Here is a 20402-nt window from a genome sequence, read left to right on the forward strand (position 1 = left end):
AGACCATCAAACGGGCTATGGAGGCCTGATACCCCGGTCTTGATCTGCCGAAGGGGACAAAAAGGGCATCCGACTTGTAAAAGCCCTTGGTCCTGCCCAAGTAGAATTTCAGGGCACGCCTGATATCAAGGCAGTGCAGAACTCTCTATGCCTCGTCTTTGGGCTCAGCAAAAAACATAGGCAGCACTATTTCTCAGTTCAGATGGAAGGCACCTTGGGTAGGAATGCTTGGTGTGTCAGCAGGACTACTTTATCCCTGTGAAATGTAGTATATGGCTCTGAGGCAACCAGCACCTGGATTTCACTGATTCTGTGAGCCGATGTGATGCTGACTAGCAAGGCCGTCTTATTGGTGACCAGCCTGATGTCCACTGACGCCATTGGTTCAAATGGTTTGTGCACCAGGGCACCCAAAACTATGTTGAGGTCCCACACGGGTTGCAGCCTCTTGATGAGCGGGTAGAGCCTGGCAAGTCCCGTCAAATGTTTCTTGACAATCAGGTTGGAAGAGGAAAAGATCTCCTCCTCCGAGTTTCTGTAAGCCCCAATGGCTGCCAGGTAAGTATGGCAAGTGTCTACCTGCACGCCTGAGTGGGCGAGGGGCGCCCGTTAGGCAGAAACCTGTGCAGTTCCCTTTGGGACCACTGCAAAAGATTTAGGACTACAGGTGTTTGGCAGTAAACCCACTTGGTAGCAGTCTGTACCACACAGAGTCACTTGGTAGCTGTGGCTGAGCAGTCAGACTTCCCTCAAGAAGAGTTAGGCAGAATACAGAGTATTCACAATAGGTCAAGAACACACAATAGAACAAGTAAACACTGACCAGGGCTTGGTGTAAAAGAGATATAATTATTTATTTAAAACCACATCTAGAAAAACACACAGGCACTAATAGTAAGCAATTCAAAAACACGGTCACTAAAAGATATACACTCCCTTAAAAGAATATTAGACAAGTCTTAAGTAAAGCCCACTTATTTTCAGACAGCGGTGAGCTCTTAACGTAGATGGCACTCTAATAGTTTGTTTTTTAAAAAGGGAGAGAAAAGCAGATAACAAATTGAAACAGATCCCAACACTTTTAAAAGAACATAGCAAGAGAGGAAGGCAAGGTAAAACCGTGAATTCAGAGTTAGTAGGCCGGATCCGCTTTAAGAGGATCCAAACGAAATGTGTCCAAGGTCACACGGTTGCACTGCACAAAAGTCTTGTAATGGTTGAAAAAGAAGTTGGATCAAAGAAAAGCGACCAGTTAGAGGGTCAAGGCGGCCAGCCGAGTCCAGAAGGTTAAGGAGTTATTATTATCTTGTTGCAATCTTTAGAAAGGGAGGCCGGGCGGACACGGTACCATAAAGTGGTGAGAACGCTCCAGCGGGGGCAGTGGTTCCTGGCAGCGGGTGCAAGTCGGTGCTTTGTCCGGGGGAAGAGAGGATCTCATCGTAGAGGAAGACAGGGGCCCGTTGAACTGCCAGGGAAGAAACCAGCCGCGGAGTTTCTCAGGTACAAGGAGCGGTCCGTTGATTCGCGGTTCAGTGGTGAGTGGCTATCCGGCCGTGGGGTGCTTGGCACGGGCAGTTCGACCACAAACCGGGCTGGGGTGCGAAGAAAGAAAGGTAAACTGGTGGTGCCCACCAGTCAGGGGAAGAAGCCTCTCCAGCCGGGAGATCTTCTCTGTCGTCTGGAAGTGGCGAGTTGGTTCCGCAGGGCTCCACCGGTGGTGTCGTCGTGGAAGGTCGGCTCAGCTTCTCCCTCATCGGATTCTCAGGCCCTGTAGCGACTTCTGGAGTTCCAGTCCCCAAAGCCCTGCTTTTATGCAGAAAACCCCCCATTCACTCAGCCTAGCTGTCACTCAAACATGCTAAGTGGTGAGCCGGCCGGCTCACCACTTGGGCCAATCACACAAGAGTGCGACTTGAGTTACCACGGTAACTCAGTCCAGGGTGCCTAAACCCCCTCCCACATCCCCTGTGGTACCCAGACAGAGTGGCACCACTTTTGGAGGCTTCTGTGGAGAAGCCCGCCAACATACGCTAATGATGAGCTAATACCTGAATCCCGCTGAAACTGGTTGACCTACACTTAAGTGGTACTGGACTGATTATCCAGACCCGATACCCCATATATAGAGACATAGGGGACGTATAAAAAAGTTAACAATCAGAATTTCGATCTGAGTATTAGACGAGTAGAAATTCATTCTTTTAATACCCTTTGACCAGTGTTCAAAGGGAATTTATTCTATTTTGAGTGTAAATTCAGTGTATGTGATAAGCCATACAGACTGGAGGCGGTATTATTAAAGGCTGAGACCGACCCGCACCGCGTATGCACTTACTTTTAGAAGACAGGAAAGTGATTAGAGAGCAGAGGGAGAGGACCTCTACATCCCATTTGTATTCGGCACAGCAGTGTGCGCTAGGGCTGACGGAATGGGTCACGAGGTTACTTACCCGTAGGGCTAGTTAGTTACTGCTAAGGACTTAGCTTGAGGAATAACTTTTTAACAAATATCCTTCTGTCAGTTGTGTGATAAAAAATTGTGGTATAGATGGAAGGTGATTACCTTTTGACTCCTATTGTTTTTACTGATCTCTAGATTAGCCTGGGAAAGGCTGAGGTGACCTAGTACGACCTGTTCAGGAACCACGCTATGAGGGCTAGTTTCTGTGGAGCAGGGTGGATGACCCTGCCCCTCGCTGCGCCAGAAGGTGTGCTGGGCCCGTCAGAAGGCGAATGGGAGGCCTCTTCAAGAGACTTAACAGTTCAGAGAACCATGGCCTGTCTGGCCACCACGGTGCTATTAGGATGATGCTGAGGTGGCGAGACCCCTTGATCTTGCATATCACCCTGTGCATCAGCGGTGTGGGCGGGAAGGCGTATGTTGTCATTCCGTCCCACTGTATCTGGAATGCATCGCCCAGGGAGCCCAGGCTCTGACCCTGCCAGGAGACGAACTTCCTGTTGTTGCAGGAGGCAAAAAGGTCCACCGGGGGGTGTCCCCATTTGTAGAAGATCTCCTGCAGTACTAGGCCGTTAAACTGCCACTCGTAGTTGACCGCTGCCAGTCTGCTGAGCCTGTCTGCCTCTAGGTTGGATTCCCCCGGCAGTTGGATGGCCGTGAGGTAGATTATGTTCTTCAGGGCCCATTCCCACATGCTGACTGCCAGTCTGCACAGTGGGGAGTATCTGGTACCTCCCTACTTGTTGACATATAACATGATGGTCGAGTTGTCTGTCTGAATGAGGATGACCTTGCCCTCGATAACCGGAAGGAAGGCTCTGAGCGCCAACCAGATGGCCTTCAGTTTCAGCCAATTGATGTGGTACTCCTGCCGGGTCCAGGTGCTAAGGACGCAGTGGTTGTGGAGGGTGTCCCCACAACCCTTTGAGAGAGGAGTCTGTGGTGATGGTGACCTGTGGGGTAGGTTGCCGGAAAGGCTTGCCCGTCCGCAGGTTGCAGTCCCTGGACCACCATGTGAAGTCCGGGGGAAGCGACGGAGGAACGTTGATCATCTCTGACTGGGAGCCTCGCTCCTGGTTCCAGGATGCTGCAAAGTGCAGCTGTATCCTCCTCATCCAGAGTCTCGTGTGGGGGACGGCCAAGAGGACTGCTGCCACGAGACCCAGTAGGTGTTGGTACCACCAGGCTAAGGTCACTTCTCTGCTGAGGAAGTGCGCCATGACCGTGATCTTGTCCTCCGAAGGAAAAACTTTCTAGGAGCATGTGTCCCAGATGAGCCCCAAGGTGGTCAGTCTCTGCGTAGGCTGCAGCTGTGACTTCTCAAGGTTGAGTGAAAAACCCAGCTTGTGCAGTGTGTTCATAAGAGCATGGAAAGTGTGGTGCACTGCTTCCAGAGATGTTGCCCTGACGAGCCAGTCGTCGAGGTAGAGGCGGTGGCCCTGCAACCTGAGGAGGGTCGCCACTGCATTCATCAGCCTGGTAAAGACCCTGGCGGCCGAGTTGAGGCCGAAAGGAAGCACCTTGTATTGCAAATGGTAGCCCATGATCCTGAATCGTAGAAAAGAACGAGGAAGCTGCCAGATCGGGACGTGCAAGTACGCGTCCTTCAGATCAAGGGAGCATATCCAGTCTCCCTTGCACAATGTCTCTGCTATCAAAGCTGGTGTAACCATCTCGAATTTTTGTAGAGGTAGGGAGAGGTTGAGGGTGGAAAGGTCCAGCACAATCGTCAGGCCCGCCTGGTTCTTTTTCTGAATGGTGAAAATGCTGGCGTAAAAGCCCAAGCCAGGCTCGACTTCCTCCACTGACTGGCTCTCGACGAGCGACCGGATCTCTGCCAAAAGAGTTGCTGTCCCAAGAGTGGGAGTGGAGGGGAAGAGGGGGGGGGGGAGAGGCTGGGATAGGGAAGTGGCACCATGTGGATACTACGGAGAGGAAACGGGGGTCCACCAAATTCTGGCACGAGAAATGTGCATGGAGAGCAAGCCTGCCCCCAAACTGGAAACACATGGACCCACAGAGACTGTTGCAGAGGAGGGACACTGGAAAAAGCCCTTACTCCTCCCGCCCCCTCTCACGGTCAGGCTGCCGGGACCTCCGCTCTTGGAAGCCGCGGAACCCTCCATATGTACGCTCCTTGTCAGAGCGCTGCTGTGAGTGGGTGTATGTTTTGGGCGTGCTCTTTATAAGGATGGACTTGGCCGTTTGTGAGCCGTTTTTATTTTTGTCCAGCTCCTCATCCGTGGTGGAGTGGAGTGGAAGAGGTCACCCCCTTCGAAAGGAAGGTCTAAGATGCGTTCCTGGACATCCGGGTTGAATTTAGTAGCACGGACCCAGGCCGTTCTCATGTCTGTGGCAATGCAGATGGCCCTGCCAGAGCTGTCAATGTGGGCCAAGGTGGACTCCATGATGTCTTGTGCCACCACCTTGGCCTCTCCCAGTCCCACCTTGAATTGTGATTGGCTCTGCGCCGGAAGCTCTGGGAGGAAATCTGAAATTTCCCGCCAAAGTCTCTGGTTAAAGGCTGCTAGCATGGAATCCGTGTTGGCTTGACAAGATGCAGGGACGCGTGGAAATACAGCTTCTTCCCGTACACCTCCAAGATCATCATCTCCTTGCCTAGCAATGCCGCGGAGGAAGAGGCCGCGGAGGAAGAGGCCGAGGACGACTGAGGCTTGTCGTATAGCGATGCTTCAGCGATCACCGAAGAGTGCGGCTGAGGGTGGGCCGATAGCAAGAGTGTATTCCCCTCCATCTGCCTGTACTTGGTGTCCAGGCGTAGATTGACCGGCTGGACCAAGTGGGGCTTGAGCCAAACCTTTTTTGGCCAAGGCGACCACGTCCTTCTGCATCGGGATCCCTGTTCTTGCTGAGGGTCATAGCATGAGGACTTCGGTGAGTACCTCCTCTGCTGGTTGCTCAACCTCGGGTGAGGAAGGCCAAAGTACTCTGCTAGCCTTGCAAGACGTTTGTGGAAGGCCATGGATGACAATGATGTGTCGGGGTCGTCGTCCTCATCTGTGTCCACCTGAGGGTCCGGTTGGTCCGGCACCGGTGGAGGGGTGCTGATAGCCAAAGGCTGGGGTGTGGAGACCGGAGCCGGAGGCTGGTACGAAACCGCTTGCCCTATCGGCTGGGGGGGCCGGAGGGGGTGGCTGAGGCTGAACAGGGGCCAGGGGCGCCTGTAGTGGGGCCTGCAGCACCAGAGAATGACCCCCATCCAAAGATTTCACGAGCCCGAGGAACCTTTCAAAAAATCTGTCCTCACAGGCCGGAGGGGTGGTAGGCGATTTGGACGGGGTAGCGGGCGGCTGCTGGAGCCGCTGCGTGCCCTGCCCATACGGACACAGAGGATACCTGCCCTTCGCAAATGAAGGGTAGGCCGTAGGTCACATACTTGGTAGACACCAGTCCCCACCTTGACACACGTTCCTCCACCTGCTCCCTGCCTTGGTGCGGTATCGGGCGGATGTCCGGTATGTCTGGCACGGCAGCCATTTTTGTCAAGCTGCCTTCCACGTGTCTGCATTGTGTTGCTCGGCTCATTTGGCCCAACCCAGGACTCCAAGTGTGGATCATAGGGCCTACCCTGTTCCTCAGGCCGAGGCCTGGTAGGTGCTTCGCCCTCAGCGGATCTGCCGGTAGAACTGCGTATAGGCGCCCCCTTGGACATGTTACCGGTACTAGGGCATGGCCCCTCGGGTGAAGACCCGGTAAAAGAACCTTCCGGTCCCTCAGTACTGTCACCGGAAGGATCCACTGACCCCTCGGCCTGCCGGCAGGTAGCTGATTTAGCCTCGGTACTCGTGCTGGTATGAGGACATGAGCGGTCCCTCCCGAGCAGGCGAGTCCTCGGGAAGGAGTCTCCCTTGCGTGGTGTGCTGGAAAAGAGTGGCCCTACCTTGGGCCAGGATCGATGATTAACGAAGTCCTTTAGGTCCTCTGGAGGCGATCTCTGGAAGAGCTCCCTCCACCTGGCTAGTCTGTTCTTCAGAGACCTCGAGGAGGGTGTGTCGCACACTGTATAGGCTTGCCAGCCGTGGTCTGGGCAGAGGCAAAAGCAGAGGGCGCGGGGGTCTTTAGTTGTTAAGAGCCCGTCGCAGGATGGACACCTTCTGAACCCTGTAGAAGTCGACATGCGCCGGCGAGGAGCGTGACGCCTAAGGACCGAGTACCTGAATGATATAAAGACAGAAGAGAATGAGTAAAGTATCTGTGCTTGGAATTACATGGCCAAAGCCGAACCCAGGAGCGCAGGTGAATTTGGCCTGTTCCAGACGATGCGTAAAAGGGGACTGAGGTGTGGCGCCGAGGGCCGAGTCAGGGCAGCGCATGCTCCCAGGACCGCACCTCCACGCGCCTCTGAATTTAAAGGGGAAGAAGGTTTTTTCTGGTGAGAAAGGTTCCATCTCCCGTCCCTTGGAAGGGATGCCCATGCAGTATGGAGGAAAGGGGACGGGACGTAAGATTACTTTTGGGACATCAAGTACTTGAGACGACTAAGATCTAGGGTCGGCCTCCACCCCCTCAGTTTTCTTTCGTAGCAGAAAGTATCTGGAGTATACTCTGGAGCCCCGGAGACGCTGGGGGATGGGTTCTATTGCCCCCTTCTCTAACATGGCCCACACCTCATGCAGAAGCTGTGGTCCATGTTGTTCCGGTCGCCGAATCGGTGGAATACGAGGATACCTTGTTGGAACTCCAATGTGTGCCCCTGTCCGAGAGCGTCCAGCACCCATTTGTATGTGGTAATCTTTTCCCACATGCTGCTGAACACCGCCAGCAGGCAGCCGTTTCAGGCCTGCTTGGGGGTTGGAGCTTGCCCTGTGTTGGCTCTGCCGCGTGAAGGTTGTCAGTACGGTGTATTAAAACCCTTGAACGATCTTCCTAGTTTTCCTCTAGAAGAGGAAAAGGACGGCAGTCGCAGCGTGCAATGTTCCCAGGAGCTGGCAGTCTCCTTGTCAGTCTTTATAGCTCGCAGAGACTCGTTGACTTCCTTTCCGAAGAGGTTCTCCCCGTCGAACAGCATATCCAGCACCGTCATTTGAACGTCCGGGTGGAAGATTGCTGTCTTCAACCAACCTTGATGACGCAGGCACACTCCCGTTTCCCATCTGGCAGAAACCTGTGTCCACGATGTCCACTGCCAGCGTGATGTGTGATGTGTGATCCGAGGCCCCTCCCCCTTCCTGAAAGAATTCTAGTGCCTCTACCTTCTTGTTTTCAGGCAGGAAGTCCAGAATAGGACCCAACTTAAACGATCGAAGCACCTGGGGGCTGAATCTGGAACCCTGTACTGCTTCTCCTATCTGTCCGGCTTTGTCAGGGCTGTACTCTGGTTTCTTATTAGAGCCAGGCCTTCCTCCCAGTTGTCGTCCAGGAAGGGAACGAGACATGGTCTTTCTTCTCGACTCGCGCCATTAGTACAGGAAGCCTTCTTTCTTGGTCTCCTATGGTACTTACGGAAATGGTTCAGAGGCCCTTCATGTGACGGAATGAAAGGATCCAACTTCGTCGATTGTGGCGGCCCTATGGGGCTCGTCCACGTGCAGCGTTTCCCCATCAGCTACAATGAAGTTGTTGTCCTCATCGTTGCCCGTAGCCGTGGTAGCTGTGTCTGTGTGCAGGCCTGGGGCTCCGGGTGGGGTATTTTCACTGCAAGGTGATGGAGGAGTCAGATGATGGCGAGGGCCAGTGCTCCCTTTGGCCATTCTCTTTCGTGGGGGACAGCTTAGCCTCACAGGCTCGTGGGGGTCCTGTGAAGGTGTAGGTCCTGGAGGCATCCTCTGCGGATTTCATGTACCAGTGTGTGCAGGGTCGTTAGAATGTCTAGCAACAGGTCCCTAGGTCTAGGGGTGAACAGAGCCAGCGGTGTAGGGTCTGGGCTGACGCGCCTCCTCTTGTGAGAAGGGGACCCTTCTTGATTTGTATAGCCATCGTCCTGCAGATCATTGTCCTGATCTGTACTCGAGTAGATCTGCTCCAGCATGTCCGGAGTAGCCCACTGGTCCACATAACAGGGAAGTTCCACTGGGGGGACCGTCTCTCTCTCCTTCTCAGGAGGTTGCTGGGTCTGTGTGACCGCCGGGTCTTTCCCTGAACCCTGCAGTGGCCGTCTGCATCGCTGCCTCCGCAGCCATATCTCGCTCGCGGAGCGGTTCGAAGCATCCTTTGCGTACCCACTCTCCTTTAACACTGTTGCCGTCATTTACAACATCGAAAATGTGGTTGCCGCTGCTTTCGTCAACGGTGCCATTGTGGACTCTGTTGACCTGGCATGCTGCGGGGTCTTAGCTAGCTTCAACGAGTCCTCGCTGGACGTCTCTCTCGTTGGCTTTCCCGCAGAAACACAGAGTTTGGACGAGGTTAGGGACTTTGGAAGGCTCACCGTGGAGGCCGACAGTGATGTTGATCGCCTTCTGCCCGATTCAGGGCACGTAACAGCAGCAAACCTAGCAGTGTTGGGGTCCCGGAGCTTGGCCTTATCTTGGACCACCGAGCTGGGCATCCTCAAAGGATCTCAACCTCCTCCCAGAGGGAGTTCGCTACTCGGACCGGCCAGTCCTAGATGACGCTTGACCCTGCCCCACGGCTGAGTCAGTGGCCTTGCTCGACTTGAGGCACGCTGCAGCAGTGTTTTTTGGTTTTCTTCGAGAAACCACGGCATACCTCGCATCCCTCTTCATCGTGGTCCACATGCAGGCAACATGAGCATTTATGATGCCGATATTCCACAAAGACGTTTCTTAATCCACACTTCGTGCAGAGTTTGAAGAGGCTTTGACTTTCCTTCTCTTCAGTCATGGCTGAAAAGTGCAAAGTGGGCACAAAGCCGGGTCCTCTTGATACTTTGATGATGATCCGAAGGTGGATGAAGATCTTCGCTGGTAGCGGATCCCCTCTGCCGGTCTCTGTCCTTTGTCGAAGATGATCAAAGATCAGTCAAAATTCTAAGCATTTTGGACCAAAAATTCAAAAAAACACAAAATTAGCTCGGAGAGCAACTTGAGGACTCCCAACATTGAAGAGTGTTGTAAAACTATGAAGATGGCCACCAGGGGTGGAGCTAAGGGAGAGGACTGCCACTGGATGGGGGTAGTATGACCCAGAGGACAGTGATTGGTTGAGATGAGAAATACAGTTTAAAGTGTAAGTGAAACTTTTTTCTTTTACCGAGGATTCCCAGCGTGACGACAGGGAATATTCATGAGCATGTGAATCCATGCCAGACCCCATGCAGGAGAAACTGCTCTACTGAACACCAGTTAAGACTTGCTCTCAAATCTCGATTCCAACTCTCCATCCATTCTTAGCCTTCTGGATATTTCCTCCATCTTCGACACAGTCAAGCATGCCATCATGACAAACAGGCTCTGTGACACCTTTGGCATCTCGGGCCTGGCACTGGACTGGTTGACCTCATCCCTCTCCAACAGACCTTCCCAGTTTCAACTGGGCCCTTTTCTCTGAACTATCAAACTCTCTGCCTGCGGCGTCCCTCAATGCTCCATCCTCTCGCTGGGGCTCTTCAACATCAACCATGCACCTCTGGCTCACCTGATCTCCTCCTCCTCCTCCTCCTCCTCCTCCTCCTCTCCTCGCTTCCAGTGTTATGCGGACGACACACAGCTCTCCTTCAAGGTTCTCTCATCTCTGACTGTGACTGCTACTCAGGCATGGTGTGCCGCCAATGATCTCTGACTTAATGCCAGTAACACTGGGATTCTTTGCATTGGGACCCCAGCCCCCTCCTTTCCTCCTACCCACTGGCCTCCCTCTATGGATCCCTTCCCTGCACTCTTGCGAGGCAAAAAACCTTGATGTCATCTTTGACTCTTTTCTCCTCACATCCCGGACCTTGCCAAGAAGGCTCACTATCAGCTGCACCTCCTCAGAACTATTCTCCCTTTCCTCGCTTTCCCCCAGACACTCAATGTCTCCAGAGCTCTGGTCTAAGCTGGACTACTGCAACAGTCTCGTCCTCAATCTTCCTTCCTCCTCCCTTCACCCCCATTTGAATAATCCAGAATAGGATTGCAAGACTTATACTTGGCCTCAAGCCCAGGGACAGCATCTCTCCAGCCCTAAAATCTCTCCACTTGCTCCCGGTTGTTCCTAGGATCAGATTCAAACCCTCTGCATCATGCACATGCCTTTAGGGGCCTGGGAACCCGCTACATCCAACTCTCTCTCCCTAAATATGTCCCTGCTACAGCCCTTCGGTCCTCTTGCTCCAACCCTATGCATATCAGACGCTTCTCTAAGCAGAGAGTGGGGGTAGATTTCTCTCCTCCGCAGGAGCCTCCCTCTGGAAATGTCTCCCTTCCCCTCTCGGGGTGGAGCCTGATCTCCTCGAGTTCAGGAAGCTCCTCCAGACCCTCTTCTTCTTTCCCTCTCCCCCTTCCATGCTAACACCCCTGTCCACAGCAGTGACTGGTTGGCTGGTTCCCTCCGAGTTCTACAGGGCACCAGGGCCCCGTCCAGTCCACCTCCCCTCCTCGCACTTGGCATGTGGACCCTCACCCACTACACCCCATGCAATCCCTCCTGGCCTACCCTTAGCACTCGCCTAGCCCTGTGGCCCCCCCTTTCTCTTGCACTCTCTCTATACCCTTCACTTCTCTGCCCACCCTAGCACTTTGCGCAGACTGGCACTCTCCGCCACCCCCATCTTTTGCACTTCTTGTTACTGCACTTGCACAATCCGAATGTCACATGCCCTAGTAGCACCGTTATTGTAATCTTTCTCCCTTGTCTCACTCCCCCCCTTTAATGTCTTGTGGCACCTTGAAACATAATTTGTTGTATAGACGCCTTACAAATATCCAATAAAAAAATGTCAATGTTTGTTACTTCTTTTGTAGGCTAGAGCACAGGTCCAGCAACAAATTGATATCTGTGTATTCTGGATTATGAGGGGCTTTATCTATACTATTCCTCTTCTTTTGTAAGGTGTATGCTGTGAGAAAACTGAGGGTATCCTCACAGCTACTCCTCCTGAATCGTCTTCTCAGGTGGCATGGGAAAGGTCACCGCTTTTGGATCCTGACCCTGGGGGTTGAGATGCGAGGGTGGATCACCCGGCTGGAAGGTCCTTGGGGATTAGGGAGAGGATATCCACAGGTGAGACATAGTATCCCCCTTTTCCAAATGAGAACCAATATCACCCTCCCACTGCCTTTATAGGCTGTTGTAAACCCTCTCCCCTCAATTCCTCTCATTCATTTCACTACAGTACTGGGACGACGAAGAGGTGACTGGGAGTAATACACACTAACCGATGCCTTCACCATTCTAGTACTGAGACGAGGAAGAGGTCTACAGACTGCTGTGAGGGTCAGGCATATCCAGAATGCTTCATTAATTGTGGTCAGGCAATTGGGCCTGAAAAAGAGCCGCACCTGCAACCTGTTAAACAGTTGAAGGTGTATAAAAGGTGGAGTCAGAGAGAACAGAGAGACCAGCTGAGAGGCCTGCAGAGGGAGAAATACTGTGGAGTACGAGGCAGCCAAGGGTGGTCATGACGGGAAACCAGGACACCGGCAAGAACTGGAAGATACTGTGGCACCAGGGCCAGGAAGGGACTGTGCAAAGGCCACAGTATTGGAGCCTCACTGGGCGGTGCCTGCAGCAGGAGCTGCAGGCTGGAGAAGAAATCTGATCATTTTAAGTCACTGGCAGCATCCGCAGGACGTTAGCAGAGCTGCCGACAAACCACACTGAGAAAAAGAGAGGAGCGAAATTGTGAGCAGGGCTCGCCGTCCACCAAGGACGTGTACGACGAGCGGAGCAGGAGGTGCCAGCACAGATGCCGGATATCGGTGAGTGAGGAAAAAGGATTACTCGAATTGGGGGACTCCTAGGGCTGTTACATGGCAACAGGGGAATGCCGAATGAACGAGTAGTAAAGGGCAAGATACGGGGAAACAAAGTAAATGGTTTTTGATGATTACTGCAAAGTGTGAGCAAATAGGAACTGGAAACTATTGTATACCATTTGATGAGCATATGAAAGCTTCTAATGAGCCCATGTGCAAACGACAAGTTGATGTGAAAGAGCTAATACCATATATTCTAAGTTAAGATGCTTAGACAGTATAAAGCAAGTATGGAACATTGCTAAGAAGGACGAGAGCAACGTGGTGAAGGGAAAAGAGCACCACAAAGTGAACTGTATAATGAAACTCATGGCGGCAAAGCACAGAGACTGGCAAAGAGAGCCAAGTGAGAGTGAATCAGAACTCAGGTTCAGCTACAGAAGAACCTGTGAGGGCAAGCAAGCCTAGGGTGACCAGTTGCGTGACCAGTGATGGGTGAACCATGCTCTGCCAATGTAACCATAAACAAAAGCATATTCTTCCAAACCGCAATTACTGTGACATCCAGAATACCAGCAGTCTTATAGAAGTTGGGGGCTTAATATGGGTAAGTTGTTTACAATTTATCTGGCCCCTATAGATGACCCAATCACAGACTTATGCTGAGCCCAGAATTAGCTCAACCGAATAAAGTTAAATATCTTGTTATTGTATTAAATACAGTAGGCTACTCCACCTTGCTTATGAGATCTAGGTTGTTCCCAACACTGAAGAGACAGTATGTCCAATGCATGTTCAACCAATGGAATAATAATGCTTCCCCTGCCATGTGTAGAGCCATTAGCACTGGCTATAGATATTAGTAAACATCACATCACCTTCCTTGACTTCTGCTATATGGAAGGTGACGCACCTCCTTGGGTAGCGCTGGCATAAAAAAGAAGCAAAGGTGTAACAGTCATACTACAAGTGTTCTAGAGTCGATTAAGGGTTATCACTCACCTTCAATATTTCTGCATTTCTGTCTAACGTCATAGACAAGTCTCTCTAAAAGACAAACAAAAAAGAACCACATCAACATCATTTAATTCGAAACTTTGACATGTCTACACACAAGAAACGCAAGCATTATCATCAAGTCTAAAAGGGGGAGAAACTGCAAATTAGCCACTTTTCTTTGTGCAACTGCACACTTTTCTAGATGTATATTCTTCACTTGTGGAACAACAGGTTAGCGCTAAGTCCTGTGGCAACCTGATTATATTTGCTTCCCTCACTGTTACAACCAAATCAGATTGAAGCTATTAATGTATACAGTGCCTCCACCAATTTTCTTTGGTTCTGGGTAGGGAAATGAGAAAACGGAATATGAATATTCTTTTTTAAATTACCATAATTTAAATGTTGAAAGCACACACCACACACTCTGAATCTCACAAAAACGTAACTCTCGTAGCCGCCTCATAGATGTTCACATACAGCACACTGCACTACAAGGCAGTAACTGCCAGGCCCCTTGTGGAATGGGCCCAGAGACTTTAAGGCACCACCTTGTTGGACAGAAACGCAAAGAACAATCCAGCTGGATAAGGTCTGGTTGGTAACAGTCCTGCCCTCTTGAGCAGCGGCTACACTGACAAACAGTTGATAATCTTTCTGGATGTCTCATCTGAGAGACATGGTAGCAGAGAACAATCTTGGGGTCCATGTGAAGAAACCTCTTCCACCTTGTTCTCCTAAGGGCAAAAGACAGGTGATATTCTGATGCAACCAACCCTCCTTAAGGTCACTTTCTCCTTGGAGAAGATTAGGAAAGGAGACTTGCAGAGAAGAGCTTGGGGTTCAATCACCTGCCTAGCAGAAGTAATGGCAACTAAGGATATCACCATAGGGGTGAGCAGCCTAAAAGAGCACCAATGCCAATGCTCCACAGCCAGGCATGAAGACTGAGGCTGCTCAAGCCTAGATGAAGGACCCTGCTCTACAGATGTAGGGGCAGATCTGCCACAGCCATGAAGCACCAAGGAGGCCATAGTCTGTATACCCTGTCCTCTGGGACCAGTCCGGGCTATCAGGGTGCATCCGGATCTACTCCGTCTCCTGTGGATCAGTGGCGTGGCAGGAAGTGGAGGAGAAACAGAGGAGAGCAAAGATCCAAACTACAATCAAAGCCCTATAAATCCTTGCATGGGAAATTTCCCTAGAGCAGAATAAACCAGACTTACTGCTGGCACTGTACGCAAATAGGTGTCAGGGTTCGAAATGGAGGGGAGCGGGGAGCTAGTCAGCTCCTGCATGCAGCCTAGGAGAGCCTGGTTCGCTTGAAAACAGCAGCTACCAGGAGCTACCTTTGGCTCCCCAAGCCAATTGGTGCCTTACAAACATGCATATGTAACATTAACTTTGAATATTTGAGAATGATAATAAAGAAGAATTAGAACACACCTACTACATATTTAAACACAATAAATCATATGTTATTTTGCATTTATATAGCGCCTTATATACCATTGGTATGGTCTGAAGGCGCTGGTAGGTTGAACGCCCTTGGGAACCGAAGTTCAGATCAGTAGAGAGAGTCAAAGGTGCATGTGAGCACCGGGTATGTGTGCAGCTGGTGCGGTATTCGTGTAATAGCTGCTTTTTAGTGGTAGGTGTGGTGGTTGAGAGATCAGGAGTATGTGTTCGTTCTGGCAGGATTTATCCAGACTGAATGTTGCTGCGTTAGGCCTGAGGAGAACGCCTGGCTGGGGGGGGGGGGGGGGGGGGGTGTAACCAGCAGTGTTTACTTAGAATGATGTGGAGTGTGCGGCGGATGTTCGTATGAGAACAGTTATACCGAATGGTGTCATAGTATCTCTGCGTTCTAGTTGAGTGGTGGTGTAAAGGAGAGAGTAAGCGTGGTGGTGTGATAGGATGGGTTATATGCCCTTTCAAACGTTCTCTGCATTCCAAACCATCCTATATACGTCCTGCAATTCTATGCGCTCCAGTCCGTTCCATGTTCTCCTATCCACTCCATGCACCCCAATCTGCTCCACACACTCCGGTTCGCTCGACGCACTCATACACTCCAGTCCACCCTGGTGCTCCAGTCCGCCCTGCGCGCTCCAGTCCGCTCCACGCATGCACTCTTGTCTGGCCCATGCTCTACGCATTCAGCAGCTCTACGTACTCATCCATTCTACGCAATCATCAGTACTGGATGCAATCTGCACTCGTTCGTTCTACGTACTCATCCGCGCTACGCAACACGTCCATTCACTCCAGGCCCTCGTCCGCTCCAGGCCCTCAAAACGTACTATGCATTCATCTGTTTTGCGCACTCATCCCCTCTACGTACCCATTTTTTCATATGCACTCATTCGCTCATATGCACTCGTCTGTTCTAAATATTTGTCGGTCCTACCTACTAGTCTGTTCTATGCAGTCCTCCAGTCTACACATTCTTCCGCTCAGCTCCTCTATCCCGCTCTGCTCATCCATCATTCCTCGCACTCTGCATGCATTCCGCACTCATCCGTTCTACATGATTATCCGTTCTACGCACTCACCCGGTCTGTGTAACATATATATATATATATATATATATATATAAGCATGCCTCTCATGTGGAAGCTAGATTTTCAGTGGGCTGTGTACTTGCTCCTGGTTCCCCAGCGGCAGCTCCTGCCTACTGGGGGATGCCCGACAACAAGGAGCTGGTTTTAGCTCTGCTCATTTAATCGTAATTTGGAACCCTGAGGTTTACTTGAGGGGTCATCCCCTAGAGTCTAGAACATTTATTCATTGTATCAGGAGGTCAAGTGATCATCGCAAAAGATAGTCGGATGTATGGTCAACAAAGGTTTATTTTGGGTAAGGTCAGGGATAAATAATGTCAAAGTCGGAATGGAAAAGTCTTCTCTGTGCTAAATCAATGCTTCTCAAAAGTAATATTTGTAGGATTATACTAGTCTCCCCCAGGCGGGTCTCATTGTCAAATGTCTAATTCACAAGGCTTTGGATGATTCCAATAATCATCCATACGGCTTTCTGGGGCCTGGTACTCCGCTGAATCCAACTCTCTCTTCCTAAATACCTCACCCTGCTAGAGCCATTCGGTCATCTAGCTCAAACTCTCTGCAGAGGAGACGCTTTTCCAAGCAGAGTGTGTGGTAGATCTCTCTCCTCCGCAGGTGCCTTCCTCTGGAATGGCCTCCCTGCCCCTCTCAGACTTGAGCCAGATCTCCTTAAATTCAGAAGCTTCGCAAGACCTTCCTTTTCTCTTCTTCCTTCCCTCTCCCCTACCCAGCTAATGTACCTCTTCTGCCCATGATTGGGTGCCTGGTTCCTTCAGAGTCCTATAGGGCACCAGGCCCCTCTAGTCCAGTCTACCCCGTCACTTGGGGCTCTACGCGGACCCTCCCTACCCTCAACCTGCACTTGCCCTTCCGGTCCCCTCCCCCTGCACTAGCCTGGCTGGGCCAGCACTCTTGTAGTCCTTCCAGCCCCTTACCTAAAACTTAGCTCATGGACCTTCTTTCCCCTGCACTCTCTGCTTTCTCTCGGCTCGGTACACCTTGCCTCCCCTGGCACTCGCCTTTTCGCAGAGGCCCTTCCGCCCCAACTGGCACCCTCCTCCACCTCCACTTCTCGTTACTGCACTTGTGGGATCATTTATGTTTCGTCATCCCTGTTCCCCCACCCTCTTGTCTTGTTGCGCCTTGAAACACAATGTGTATAGGCGCACTATAAAAACCCAATAAATAAAATAAATAATATCCTTGTTCTCCTAGTCAGGGTTTTTCAGCATTCTTCTACTGGTCCTTGGTGGGAATGTCCTTTTCCTTGGCAGATGGGTGTCTGCTGCATCTGTGCTTGGTAATGGAGGCAGGTCCGAGTTGATGACTCAAAAAATCCCAAAACTTTCCCCAGATAGGAGACAACAACCTAGGTTTTACAGGCTGTTCACTCAGTTCCTGTACACTTCCCTGTCATAGGGCCCAGGCCTCGTCAACCACCAGCCCAATCTGACTCCAACTCTTAAACTCCTCTCCCCACATTCTCTGCCTCAACTCTTCTTCTCCCCCCCGTCTCTGCCTCAACTCTTCTTCTCCCCCATTTCTGCCTCAACTCTTCTTCTCCCCCACCTCTGCCTCAACTCTTCTTCTCCCCCCCACCTACGCCTCAACTCTTCTTCTCCCCCCATCTCTGCCTCAACTCTTCTTCTCCCCCCCATCTCTGCCGCAACTCTTCTTCTCCCCCCATCTCCGCCGCAACTCTTCTTCTCCCCATCTCTGCCGCAACTCTTCTTCTCCCCATCTCCGCCGCAACTCTTCTTCTCCCCAACTCCGCCGCAACTCGTCCCACCACCGCAAATCGCCCCCCCACCACCTCAACTCTTCCCCCATCCACCTCAACTCTTCCCCCAATCCACCTCAACTCTTCCCCCAATCCACCTCAACTCTTCCCCAATCCACCTCAACTCTTCCCCAATCCACCTCAACTCTTCCCCAATCCACCTCAACTCTTCCCCAATCCACCTCAACTCTTTCCCCATCCACCTCAACTCTTTCCCCATCCACCTCAACTCTTCCCCCATCCACCTCAACTCTTCCCCCATCACCCTCAACTCTTCCCCCATCACCCTCAACTCTTCCCCCATCACCCTCAACTCTTCCCCCCACCACCTTCTTAAATCCTCTTGAACCTCTGCCCCTTTTCATCCACCTCGTCCAAACATGTATCTTCTTCAAACAGTGAGCGGACAACTCCGGGCCTCTGGCTTATAAAGGACCATGACCACTCCCCCTGGGCTAGACAGATTACAATTGAATGCAGCCACCTCATAATTGCTCCTTGGAATAGGTGGATTGTAGGCAAAATGTTGGCGAGAAAGTATCTGCATGGCCATGCCAACATGTGGATCAAACTAAAAAGAGGATTGTCTGACAGCTTAATTTTCAGGTGCGGTTCGCACATGCACGCCAAAAGCTTGCGCAATGCAAGTTTACTGCGGTCATTCACTGGGCTTGCCTCAATAGGATCAATGCTTTACTGCTGTCTTGATACAAGGTATGATAAGGAAAGCAGAACAAGTAGCCATAAGATTTGCTCCATGCTAGCCTCAGGTCCATCATCACACAGCTTGTCCTGCCACCAAGTCCTATCGTCCAAGGGAAAACGTGAATTCTCCCTCTCATGAGACTCACCAGACCGCTCCTACATCTTCTTGGTGAAGACTTTCAATAAGGAAGTCAGCCCAAGATGCAATACCCAATCTAGGTAATGGAGGCTGCCAATCACAAACATCAGGTACTGCCAATACTTGGGATGCATCGGTGTATGAAATGAAGCATGCTTAAGGTCCAGTGAAACAATCCAATCCTGTTATTCCAGGGCCTGGAGTATCTGCGCTACGTTAACATCTTCAATTTGTCTTTTATGAGAAATTTGTTCAAACACCTCAAGCCCAAGATGGAGCGCAGTCCTCCATCTTTCTTGGGCACCAAAGTAAATGGAATACATTGGCCTTTTTCTGCTGTGGGCAACAGCTCTATGGCAGCCATTTTCAGCATGCAGCATACCTCTTCCAGGAGAGCGGATCTGGTGACAGAGAAGAACTTGATGGGAGCTATTTGTGGCAACCTTAAGAAGCAAAGGCAGTAGCCTTCCTTGGGAATAAGCGGCCATCTTCGATAAACAGTCACCACAGCCAAGAGCTTTCTCAAAATCCTAATGGTGTGGGGAGCAGCGCGAAGGGCCGGACCACAAAATGGTGGTGTAAACTGTAAACCTCCTGTATTTCCCATGCTTTAGATATACTGGAACACAGGAGTAGGTGTCGCTAAGATCCCAGTACATCAGCTAGTCTGAATGTTTAGGGACAGTAGGATCTGGGTATGGGTGAACATTTTGAAGTTGTCCTTGCTCATGTACAAGTGCATAATAATAATTTAACATTTATATAGCGCTACGAACCCTCAGGTATGAGCGCTGGTCATTACCCACGATGTGTGGTGCTCATTTATCGACCTCCGAAGGATGAAAGGCAGAGTTTGGCCCTGCCGGGATTTGAACCTGCGTCAGCAGGCTCTGCACGGATATCAAGGTGAGCGCTCTACTCGCTGTGCTATCGGACCGGCATGCTACACAAAACGAGGATGTGCCATAGAGGAATGGACATAACACAAATTAAAGGGGTTTTGAAACATGTTTGCCTACGGCTTTACTTTGTTGGAAAATAGGTTAGTGTTGAAATTGTAGCACAGCACTTTACCTTCACCAGCGACAGCACCCCCACACAAGCCTGACCTCTGGGTTGCTTACAGGAAACTAGCCAGTCCTCCTAAATCCTAATACTGCCAGAATGCTCACACGCATCTCAAACTATACTCTTAGAACTTCCCATACCTGCACTTCGGTCCCCGAAGGAGTTCCAACCACAAATCGCATTGAGGTCATACAAATGGGGAAACGGCACTATATAAATGACGACAATACAAGGGCATTGAGCCAGGTGCTAGCAGCCTCAAAGTGTGCAGGAGCATGCTATAACAGGTGTTAAAGGCAAAAGGGATTGTGTTGAAAGCTCCTTTTTTGCTCAGGCCTGTAACTCCTCCAAGCTTTAATACCAGGAACAACCCACTTGAGCGTTAAAGTTATAATTATACATTTGACAGATTGTTAGGCAAAGCTTGTATGCAGTACCCTTTGGGTGCACTACACGCAACTCTGACTACAGGTATTGGAAACCCAACCTTTGGTATAAGCTTGCACTACACAGTTTTAGTAGCGTGTTGAGCAGCCAGGCTTATCTCAAGAGGGATCAATGTGAGCTGTAGGGGAGTTACACCGAGATTCAGTCAAGTATTCAAATAAACTCTTACAATCAAGGTTTCTTGAATAAACAATTATTAATGTGTCAGTCAGTTAGAATAAGCCTTCTTCAGAAGGGAGCAATATAATAATAACACACAAATACACTTCAATACTGTACACTCTTAGTTTCTAAATCAGTAAAGACCCTTTTGGGATGGCCCACAGACACAACCTACACCCTCAGGTGACTTAAATAGCTAGGGTGCTGGGGACATTAATATCTTATTGTTGGCATTTGGAATACTGTTAGAAGTTGGTCA

At 50.8% G+C, this 20402-nt stretch overlaps 1 protein-coding gene across 4 annotated transcripts in view; it reads right to left on the bottom strand.

Moving 5' to 3' along the window:
• Positions 1-20402, bottom strand: part of DNMT3A (DNA methyltransferase 3 alpha) — a 2439715-nt gene that overhangs the window by 1039715 nt on the left and 1379598 nt on the right. For all 4 annotated transcript variants that reach the window (XM_069605556.1, XM_069605557.1, XM_069605559.1 and 1 more), the window contains one exon: positions 13282-13326. In XM_069605556.1, the coding sequence (XP_069461657.1) occupies positions 13282-13326 (45 nt within the window). The remainder of the gene's footprint in view (positions 1-13281; positions 13327-20402) is intronic.

The sequence above is a fragment of the Ambystoma mexicanum genome, chromosome 4p (genome assembly GCF_040938575.1).
Source record: "Ambystoma mexicanum isolate Mex_15411 chromosome 4p, UKY_AmexF1_1, whole genome shotgun sequence".
NCBI lineage: Eukaryota > Metazoa > Chordata > Amphibia > Caudata > Ambystomatidae > Ambystoma > Ambystoma mexicanum.